The sequence below is a fragment of the Salvia miltiorrhiza genome, chromosome 3, assembly GCF_028751815.1.
Source record: "Salvia miltiorrhiza cultivar Shanhuang (shh) chromosome 3, IMPLAD_Smil_shh, whole genome shotgun sequence".
Lineage (NCBI taxonomy): Eukaryota > Viridiplantae > Streptophyta > Magnoliopsida > Lamiales > Lamiaceae > Salvia > Salvia miltiorrhiza.
The window spans coordinates 55,595,359-55,606,928 of NC_080389.1; the positions used below are offsets into that span (position 1 = coordinate 55,595,359).

Genomic DNA, 11,570 nt, shown 5'->3' on the forward strand with positions numbered 1-11,570 from the left:
CGATCATTGACGCAAGAATTAATTAATTTCCATTAACCAACCAGTTATAGGATACCGTGAACGCAACGGACGTACCCCAATTCCTACTTACTGTGTCGATAAACAGCTGGAGACGCCAGACCTGTCTATTTCCCTTATTAAAATACAACCTAGCTGGAGACGTCAGACCTAGATTTAATATTCTAATAGCATTAAGATGAAGGAACCCAGTTTAGATAAATTATCCTAGAGACGCTAGTACATAATTCACCCACCAATTTATTCCTCCTACGAACACCGTAGTTGTATCACTAATCAGCCATTTCCAATAATTACGGATTGGCAGGAACCGATTGACTGTAATCCAATTAAACCTAAGCTGGCCAGACTTAAATAAAATCAGAATTATCATTGAACCTATGAATAAATCGGAATCAATAGAAATTAATTATGTGCTCAATTAGGTCTCACGGATATTAAATCAGTGCTTCATTATTCTCGCCGAATTAAAGAATTAACTACTCATAATTAAACTAAGAACAATCAAATAAATAAAATAAAACATAAGGCACAAAAACATAAATTGCAAATTGAAATAAACACAAATCACCACTTTTGAAAGAAGAAAACTTCGTCTGCCAAGAATCACCAAAGATAGCCGCCAACCTTGATCTCTAATTCCACAAAACAAAATTCAAGCTAAACTAAAATCTAATTCTTGCTGCTAACGAGAATAGTAGTAATAATATGATGATAATGTCAATCCCCAAAGTCAAACCTAAAATACTCTAATATATATCTCCTAAGTTGCGGCTCCTCAACAAAAATAAGACTTAGGGAAATAAAAACCCCTAAGTGGCCGAGACTAATCCAAAATAAATGGGCTTCGACCCCTACAAAATAATAGGCTCCAAAATAATTAAAGCAAGAGTTTTTGGGCTCAATTAATTATAAAATAATTAGCTCCAAGCTCAATCTCTAATCTCCTTCGAACTTCATGCAAATCTTCCTTGAATTCACGACTTTCTTCATCTAACGGCTTTCACAAGCATCTACTCCAATCCATCAATTCCTGCACCAAAATATCAACACTTGGTGTAATATCAACTAAAAATCACCGGTAATTCACACGAAAATAAACAACTAAAACACACTCATCAGGGTGCGTCGAGAGCGACAACTTTCTCGCTGGAGGCGGGGTCAAGCTCTTGTCCGAGCTCCTCAGCTTCCCTATCGGCGTCAGCCTCCGCTTCCTCCACGACAATTGCATCGTTGTGCTTTGAGGTGTCGCAAAGATCACGAACACCGTCTGCTAGCGCGCCTTCGGCGACCTCTTCCATCGCGATGTAAACTCGAATGTGACGGTAGCGCCGAATTTCATGGGAGAGGTGACCGGCGGCCTTGTCGCCACTGAAAGAGATGAGAGGCCGAGGGAGATATTGACAGTGTCTAAATTGGAATTGGAGGTAAAAATTTAGGGTAAAAATTGAAAGAATAAAGAAATTGGGGGTTAAAAAAATTACTAACGTTTGACTAACAGCGGTTAGTCAAACGGGTTTAATTGATCGATTTTTCGGACTTTCAGGGCCTATTTGTATACACAGTGAGTATGAGGAGCAATACGCTATAAGGGCTTATACTATAGGGGCCTATCTGCACCTTAACCCTTTTTTAAAATTCTAATTGTGGGGCCCGCCACCTTCCTTTCTTCTTCTTCTACCTTTACACTAATGACTTCCAATCCAGAATCCACTCTAACAACCTCACTTCCAATCTCAACTAACGAACTCGAAGACGATCTTTGTGCCTCCTCCTCCTCCGCCCTCCTATCCACCGCCTCCCACCCCCACTCCCCCAGGAAAACCGCCGCCGCCACCACCCTCGTATTCATCTCCCTTGTCATCTCCACTGCCGTCGCTTTCTCCGCCATCACTGCATTCTCCTTCCTCTTCTTCTCCTCCGCATCTCCCCCCGCCCAAAACCCTAGCCTGGGTTCAACCGCCGCGCTCTCGCGGTCCCTCTCCAAGTTCAAGCACCTCATCGTCCTAATTGTGGGGCCCACTCCAAGCTCAAGCACTTCTCCTTCCTTTTTTCTGTAGAATTGATCCCTAATTTGTGAATTAGGGATTTTGTAGTCCATTCAATGGCAAAATTCAGGGATCCTTTAATCTACATGAGAGAAAAAGAGAATGAGTGAAGGACTAGATAGGGTGGCTGTTCTTCTCCGTTCAGACGAGGTAGTGGTAGCGGGTGTTGCCTGTTGTGGTGACTCGCGGTGATGGTAATCAGAAATATTGTAGATGGGCAAGCCGATTTAGCGGCGGATGAGGCGGCCGTGAGTTGTGGATCTGGAATTTTTGAGGTTGTTTTCCGGCATTGATAGGGAATTGTAGAGGAACACTTATTTTGGGATTATGTTCAGAAAACCCTTAACTGATGAGCTTGAATGATGCCCGAGCTGGAGAGGGCTTTGAGAGGCGGTGGCGGGGGACTGGTGTTGCCGGAGTTCCGCCGGAGAGTTTTGGACAGAAAAATAATCGACCGATGGAAAAAAATAGCTGGAAAACATGAAAATATTGCCGGAGAAATAAACATTACAAGTGGGCCCCATAATTAGAATTAAAAAAATAAAAAAAATTACTAACTAACGTTGACTGACGGAGTTAGGTCAGAGGGGCTTAAATGTGCGATTTTTTGAAGTTTAGGGGGTAAGTTGCACACATGGAAGCAAATCGCTATAAGAGCTCACACTTCAGAGGCCTATCTGCACCGTAATCCAATATAAAAAGGTGTTTAAGATTTAAGTTTTATAGCTAATTAAGCACATAACTTTGTGTAGTTGAGTCAAATTATATTATAAAATAGTTGATATTTTCATTACACATTAATGTTAAGAGGATGCTTTCGGTGCGGATGTCTATACGTTGCGACTCTAATGAAACACTTGTAAAATGATTAATAGAATACTTACAAATGTCATATTGAAATATATAAGTGATATGCACCGTGCAAATGTATGTACAAAGAAATTTGTGTAATTTAGAAGGCACACTTTGGTGCATCCACCCTAAGTTTTAATTTCAGTTAATAAAGTTTGATTGATATTTTGATTAAATTCTATCACAATCCTAATTGGAACTTTATTGATCATATTCCCTTTATTCACAATATTTTTATCATTTTCACTTCCATAAATAGTAATAGGATCCACAGACTCCATCACAATAATAGTAAAATCCAAACTCCACTCACAATAATACTCACTACTATTCACCATTTTCTTAAAATTCATATAGTTCACAAATTGAAAACGATATCTTCGACCAAATGAGTAATTAAATATTATTAAATCACTATCAAAATTCTAACTAACACTAGGCCAACACACCTCATATAAATTTATTTTGTCGTGCCGTGTTAGATTTGGTGAATCTATAAATAGATAAATAAATTTATTAGGCCACGTTCTTTGTCTTTTTCTATTTTGATTTAGAATCTAGTGTCTACTTGAAGTACACGTCCTAGCCTAATAGCCTGCAAATCACTTGGACTAAATGGTTTAGACTTTAGAGCATCCGCGGTAGCTGGTGCGCACGGATTCAGCCAAGTCCTCTCCCAATTATCATACTTATAATATAATAAAAAATTAAATTTAATTAAATATATTTGAGCTGAATATTAAAAAAATAAAGAATAATTCATAATAATAAAAATTAATATTATAAAAAAAGCAAAAAAAATTAAAAAATAGATTTATTCAAAAAAATACGAGGGATAAAGGTAATATATTTGAATTTTAATCTTTAAATAAATATGACTTTTACATTTTAAATCAAATATTTACATAAATTATAGTCCATTCGTCCCTCATAAAAAAGAAAAAAATATATATAATTTTCAAATAAACCTTCAATTTTATTAGAACTATAAAATTTCCCAAAGAAAAGAACTATAAAATTGCCGCTTAATTTTAAAATTGATTTCAAATTGAAATATTTATTTTTTAATATAGTATAGATTAATAAGTGACTAGAAATTGTCAAATTGATTAGTGATATATTGGTTATTAGTAATTTATTCGAAAAATAATACTCCCTCCGTCCGCCAAAAGTATTCCACTTTGGCCGGGCACGGAGTTTAATAAAATGTGTGATGATATTGATGTAGTGGAGAAAGGGTCCCACCACTTAATGAGATGTGTGGTTGAGATTGAATTTGGGGTGGGTTTTTTGTAAATAAAGAGTGTTTGTAAGGATAAAATATGAAGGTGGATGGTGGGACCATGGCTTAAAAAGGAAAGTGGAATACTTTTTGCGGACGCCAAATATAGTAATTGTGGAATACTTTTGGCGGACGGATTTATTACTCCATCCGTCCCACGAATCTTGATCAGTATTAATTTTCGAATTGTCCCGCGAAACTTGATCACTTTCTTTATATGGTAATTTTTTTTTCCCTTTATTTACATTTTCACTTTTTCACCTAACACACTAAATACTACGTCCGCGAAATTGTGCCACATTACTCTTAACACACTAAATACTATGTCCATGAAATTTATGCTACATTACATTTGGCAAGGATTTTAATAAAATGTGAGTGAAGTTGGTAGTGGAATAAGAGTCTTACTTTAAATGTGAGTAGAGTGTTGTGAACCCTACAACTAAAAATGAATGTGGCATATTTTTTATGGATAAACATAAAAGAAAATTGTGGATAAATTTCATAGACAAAAGGAGTAGCTCCTTAAAACCCGTACTGGAAAAAAAATGATCAAGTTTAGCGGGATAGAGAGAACACAATTAATTACTAAGAGCACCCGCATCGTGGGTACTCGAGTGAGTACTCGAGGAGAGGAGCGGCTTCGAGGAGTGCGATGCGGGGGGGAGGTCCTCGAGGAGTACCCGTTTTTCATTTTTTTTTTCTTCCCCAACGGCTCTTTCGTCCGTTTTTCAATTTTCCTTTTTTTTTTTTTCTTCTTGTCTCTCTATAAATATTACTTCTCCCTACAACTCATTCACCTACAATTCATTCATCACAATTCACTTTCATTCATCACAACTCATTCCTTCTTCCTCCCACAATTTTTCTTCCAAAATATCATATTCGTTCTTCCAAAAATGTCGTCACCTGAACATGATTCTTCGCCCGATTCCGACGAAGTCGCTGAAAAGTTCATGGAGTTGGTTGAGTTGCAGAAACAAGTGCTTCAATCATACTGCCCCCAACCGGCGCCGGAGCCGGCGCGTGCGAAACGTCCCCGATCATACGTCCACCGTGATCGTGAAGAGGCCCATGTACGTCTTATGCAAGACTACTTCGTCGACAATCCAACGTACGGCCCTACTTTTTTCCGGCGTCGATTTCGCATGCAGAAGGAGCTCTTCTTGCGCATCGTCGAGGCTGTTCAAGGTGAAGATATTTACTTTCATATGAGCATTGATGCACTCGGTCGAGATTCTCTTTCTCCTTTGTAGAAATGCACGTCGGCTATCCGCCAATTAGCCACCGGGGTTAGTGCGGATGTGTTCGATGAGTATCTCAAAGTGGCGGACTCAACCGGTCGTCTATGCCTAAAAAAGTTCTGCAAGGCGGTCATACGGGCTTTTGGAGCCCATTACCTGCGCCGTCCAACGCCAACAGACGTGCAACGCCTACTCCGAATGCACGAGGCGAGACATGGTTTTCCCGGGATGCTCGGGAGCTTAGACTGCATGCATTGGGCGTGGAAGAACTGCCCAAAGGCGTGGCACGGCGCATACACACGCGGGGATCAGGGAGAGCCCACCTTGATATTGGAGGTCGTTGCCTCTTTCGATTTGTGGATTTGGCACGCCTTCTTCGGCGTCGCTGGTTCAAACAACGACATCAATGTGCTGAATCAGTCTCCTCTCTTCTCCGACGTCTTAGGAGGAACTGCGGCGCCGGTGGCCTTTCATGCCAACCAGCGCGAATACCGGATGGGCTACTATTTGTGTGACGGCATATATCCGGAGTGGCGTTGCTTCGTGAAGAGTCCATCAATGGCAACAAATCCGAAGGAGGCAAGGTTCAAGAAGATGCAAGAATCGGCACGGAAAGATGTGGAACGCGCCTTCGGAGTCCTTCAAGCTCGGTGGGGAATCATTCGAAGTCCGGCGCGCAATTGGTACGTAGAACACTTGAAGGACATCATGTTGTGTTGCATCATTCTCCACAACATGATTGTGGAGCACGAAGGTGAAGCGGCTGCCAACTGGAGAGATGATGACGGTTCGACGGAGAGTGCTGGACAAACATCGGTGTCCTTCGAGGAATATGTGCGAAGGGATAGCCTTCTCCGAGATAGACAACTACATGCTCAGCTCCGATATGATTTGATTGAGCACCTTTGGGCACGTTTCGGACCTCTAGAGCCAGAGTAGTTAATTTTTAGGAATTATTTTTATTTTATTAAAGTTTTATGTAATATTTAGGATTTTATAATTAATGCAATTTAAATTTGAAATAAATTGTGTTATTTAAATTTGAGCAATTAAATTTAAATGAAAAACATAAAATCAAAACTAATATTATCAAGTAGGCTATCAAGGAACCCCAATGCAGCACTACCTACTCAATAACACAACCACTATCAAGTAGGCTATCAAGTAGGCTATCAAGGAACCCCAATGCGGATGCTCTAATAAGTAAATAGTCATTGATTAGTGATATATTGATTTTCTTTTTAATAAATTAACAAATAAATAAAGATATTTACATACCACAATCTGGTGAAATTTAATATAATATATATGACAAGATATAAATAACTATAAGATATAATATAAAAGAGAACCTTTAATTACGGTGCATATAAATTAATTCATCTAAAAGTTTTCAAAGTTCAGAAAAATAATCAGGTAACATGAATTGGACACTCAAATAGAAAATAACCTCAGAAATCAAAACAGACTAAATTGAGATATATTACGTGTTGAAAAAAAATCGGTAATAAAGTGCAGAAAACAAGGCTGGAAACAAGATATCCAACTGCTAAATCGCATCATCTTTGATCACACTTCAAAAGAAAAAGTTATTTGCTGTAGCCGTAACTATGCAAATTGGGAAAAACGGAATGGAAAAACAAGGGTGAAGGGACCGACAACATTAACAATTCTAAACTATTATGGACCAGGTTGCACATGAACAAAACCAGATTTTATAGATGTTACATTAGATTTAATCTATAGTTGACATTAATTAGACATGTCAGCATCGAATGCAAGAAACAACCACTGGCATTGTAAGATTAGGATTCCATCTCATCGCAAGCCTCAGCTGCTGCTATTTCTGAATCCAATTTGTTCATCAACTGCTCACTTACATGTTTAGCCGCCGATATCATGTCGAGTATAACGGTTGGATCGAGGCCGGCGCCCCCTCTCTTCGTCAGCCCACATATCCGGCCTAGCCTGCTGATCGAGACAGACACAGCTGAACTCATCTGGGACTCCTCTTCTGTAGTTGCATCTACAATATAATGCCCCCCGACCTGCAAAAGTCAACATGTATCGCTGTGTCTCAGAATACAAACCCCAACATTGAGAAAGACGAAGATGGAGAAAATATGAATGTTTTGCCTTGGTTAAAGTTACTATAACAGGGACCCCTGACGTATCAAATTGTACAAACTCCTCATCGCTCACATCAACCTCCGGCTGCTCATCAGAAGGAGCGTTGGCAGAAACTTGAACTTTTGGAATAGCTGTATCGCTTAGAGCAGCCTACGAAAGAAGCCACAAACAAGATATCAGGAAATAGAGAAAATTGGAAGGTAATGAAATTGTTAATTTCTGTCGATAAACCACTTTAATGTAATGTAATGTAATGCTAAAGGAGATAAATAATTCACCTTAATGGCAGCTCCCAAAGCATCCAGCACATTACCATCTGAACTAACAACTAGACCATCAATGTAGAGATCCCAACAGACCTTCCCTCGAACAATGCACAGAGAAGAGAGATCAATTCCAGCGCCTGGAGCAAACCATCGAGACCAGAAATTTTAACAACTGTAAATGTAACGAGCACGCATTGCACACCTAATCATCATGTGCTTGTATGTCGTACCTGCACCACTTTTACCACCCAACAAACACCTTTGAAGTGCTGAAGAGAGCTCCGTGGATAATTCCTCACCCCCTCTGCCCTGTTATTAAGGATTAACAGAAATTGTCACAGCCCATAATACTGAAGCAGTATAGTATCCAAGAAGTGGAATTGGAACCAATTGTTTATTCCATAGTTCTCCGAATCTTCATATGATATCAATCACCCAATGAGGAGGTATACACATTGTCATCTTGCCCATAATATTCTTGGTTACGTAAGTACTTGAGATTCCATTAACAAACCAGTACACCGATACATTCACACATTAGAAAAAACAAGAAATTTCATAAACCTCAAAAGATGGTTCAGCGGTCGGACTACAGTCAACATATATGGAAACTTTTCCTTTGTCGGGATAAGATGGGTTTGGCTTTCCAAGTTCAGCCTGTAAATATAATGATAGAATGGACGATATTCAAGTCTGTCAGACAATCCAAAGATAAAATGGCATTAAAAAAGAGTTCCAAGTTACCAAGAAAAACAAAATAAACCAAATTTCAAATCAAGATGCAAAGTGAATGTTTGATAAAAAAATACCTTCACACTTGCAATAACATCTGTTGCCCCCAGCTTCACTCTGGCTGAGCCACTTGCCTTTTTACCGTGAAAGAATAGATCAGTAATGTAATCTACTAAATGAATTGAAGAGCACCACAAAAATTCAAACTAACTGTACCTGAGGAATGATACCAGTTTCAACAAAAATGGGTCGGTAGGTTAATCTTTTCCTACCATCAGTACGTAGATCCTGAGCAATTCCACCTTTTATAAATGTTTGCTCCCCTAGAGAAAGCCCCACCATAACTGCAATAATATACATCAAAAGCTGAAAGGTCAACATTCATTCTGTATTTCTGTCGAACAATTATAAAAAACTCATGCAAAGAAGCAGCATCTTGTTATTCTAGTACGTTTTTGCAGGGTGATTCCCACTTTTTGGGTTCAACTTCTTGTTCAATGCAGACAAAGCATCCTGCCTTGAAGGCTTGAACATTGGAGAGATTAAGAAGCCAAAAAAGCAATATCAGAGAATAAGTCTACTGGCAGGTTAATATCCCAAAAATGACCAAAACGAAGCATGCAGGACTACAGGGAGTCGAAACTTGACCCAACTACTGAAACTTGAGGGGAGCAATGGGATATACAGGCATAAATTGAAGGATTTTGGAAATCCTAGTTGTTCTCGACGTAAGAACAGGCAGCCTAAAAATGGTAGCCACATAGAATTTACTTACGAAGAGCTTGATAAGGCTACAAACAGGTTTTCAAGAAAGAACTTCTTATCAGTAGATGGATGTGGCTTAGCTTTCAAGGGAAAGCTCAAATATGGCTAAAAAGTAGCCATTAAGCAACTCAAAGCTGCCAGCCTTCAGGGAGAGAAGGAATTCAAGTCTGACGTCTATAAGCAAAGCACCAAAATCTGTTGGGATCTTGTACGGAAGGAACTCATGGATAACTTGTTGATGAATACATCTGCAATGGCTCGTTTGAAGATAACAGGTAAACAGTGTATCGCCTCAAGCTATTTGATCACAATTTTTCTTTTCTTTTTCTTTCTAGTTTTGATTATATAAGAAATACGTGTATTGGTATTGGAGCAAAAAGACATCCACAAAGAATGGAGTGAAGCGAGATCACTATAATTGTAGCATATTCACTAAAATATCTTGGTTGATAATAAACTGAAAGCTCTTTAAAGTGGCATTTTTTAACACAGATGACTGCTTGTATCTTCTCAATTGGAAGCAGAGAATGAAATTGCAAGGGGAGCCCGTTAAAGGTCTGGCATGTGTGCACGATCGCAACATTTTCCGAAGCGACATGAGGCCAAGCAATATTCTCGTCAGGCATGTGGCCTGACTAAACACTGGTGCAATTCTATCTCTAATTTCAAATCAACCCAATAAGTGGCATGACTTTCAGAATGATGTTCGTGCTTAAATTAAATTACTTGAATTATAAACATACGTGTATGTGATCTCATCCTATAATCTTTTAGTCATCTCTTAATAATAATAATAATAATAATCTCTATCTCTATGTTTTGGCCATTTTAGAGCCAATAGAATGTCAGTTTATATCTGTTGTGTAATCTGCAACGTTGTTGGCTGAGTTTTGTTTCTTGGTTAATAACCATTGTTCAACTTTATCCATGAAGTAAAGCAATAAAGATCAAGACTTTGGGCCTTTGGCTCCAAGAAAAATAAAGCAAGACTCGAATTTGTTGGTCCAATACCAGTTCATAGGACATTTTTTGATATAATCTCTCCCACTATCTAACCAACTTTACAATATTTATACAGATTCTGGAGAGAAAAAAAATTAACTATTTCTTGTATGCTTTTCAAGCTGAAGGTTTTGAAGCATAATCAAGCAATGAAGTTAGTTTTTACTGTAAATAATTTAAGTTGTGGTGGATCTAAAGTAATTAGATATACATTGAAGAACTTCCAAAACCATAATTTCTTTGTCTTATGTCCGAACATTTTGATACATCTACAAAATATTTCTAGTATTTTTTGTAGATCTAAAAATTATCGAGTTTTTGTCGATTTAATCGGTGGGACGGCTATAACTTCAGTAGTAAGGCGGAAAAAAAAAATCAAACATATAATACACGCAAATAGCCTGCCGCTTACCTGCTGTTGGGAACTTTGGCGTTGGAAACTGCTGACGGAGGCGCCGAGGTCGAAGGAGGCGGGGCGAGGCGACGGGGAAGGCTAGGCGAGGGTGGCGGCGCGGCGAGGTCGCGCACTACTGCTGTCTGCTGCTTGCAGCGCTGGAGAGGTCCGAGGCGGCGAGGCACGGGCTACCGGAGGAGCCGGTAGCGGTGGCGACCTGGGAACGGCAGAGAGAGGCCGAGAGAGAGAGTGATAGCGGCAGAGAGTAATGAGAGAGAGAGCACCGAGAAAGAAAGAGCGGCAGAGAGACGATAGCGATACGAAAAGACAGAAATCAGAAACCTATTTCTAATTTTCTTCATGTCTTCTATTTCAAAATTAAATTGTATACACTTTATGTTTGGCATTAAATTTTGATACCAAAAATATACACATATTTTTATATGAAAGATTTATTGGGTTAAATTAATATTTAAATTAATTGTAATTTCAGTTTTAAAATTAAATTAGTAGTTTGATTATATACTAATTGAATATACCCAAAATTCCTATTTAAAATTTCAATCAAAATACTTACTCCCTCCGTCCCAGGTCAATAGACTCATTTCTTTTCGGCAAAAAGATTAAGAAATTCACTTTTTGATAGTTAAATGTGGTGTGGTCCACCAAAAAGTAACCTTTTAAGAGTACTCCCTTATGAAAAGACTAAATAGTACTCCCATATTGTTACTCGATAAAGTCCTAAACATTTTCATATTAAGACTGGGCCTATTGTAGTAGGACAACCTAAAATGGAAAATGAGCCTATTGAAGTGGGACGAATGGAGTATTTCTTTT

At 38.7% G+C, this 11,570-nt stretch overlaps 1 protein-coding gene across 4 annotated transcripts; it reads right to left on the reverse strand.

Moving 5' to 3' along the window:
- Positions 1-6,972: 6,972 nt before the first annotated feature.
- Positions 6,973-11,136, reverse strand: LOC131014544 (uncharacterized). 4 transcript variants are annotated; one of them, XM_057942546.1, is made up of 8 exons: positions 10,752-11,136; positions 8,789-8,916; positions 8,650-8,706; positions 8,405-8,497; positions 8,071-8,149; positions 7,853-7,977; positions 7,581-7,724; positions 6,973-7,492 (listed from the first exon to the last, which is right to left on the reverse strand). In XM_057942546.1, exons 2-8 carry the CDS (start codon positions 8,912-8,914, stop codon positions 7,250-7,252), a joined length of 867 nt encoding a protein of 288 aa, XP_057798529.1. In that variant the 5' UTR covers positions 8,915-8,916; positions 10,752-11,136; the 3' UTR covers positions 6,973-7,249. The 4 variants fall into 4 exon arrangements, with proteins under 4 accessions (XP_057798529.1, XP_057798528.1, XP_057798532.1 ...); XM_057942545.1 differs by having other exon boundaries at positions 6,973-7,724; positions 10,752-11,110; XM_057942549.1 differs by lacking the exon at positions 8,405-8,497 and having other exon boundaries at positions 10,752-11,108.
- Positions 11,137-11,570: the final 434 nt, after the last annotated feature.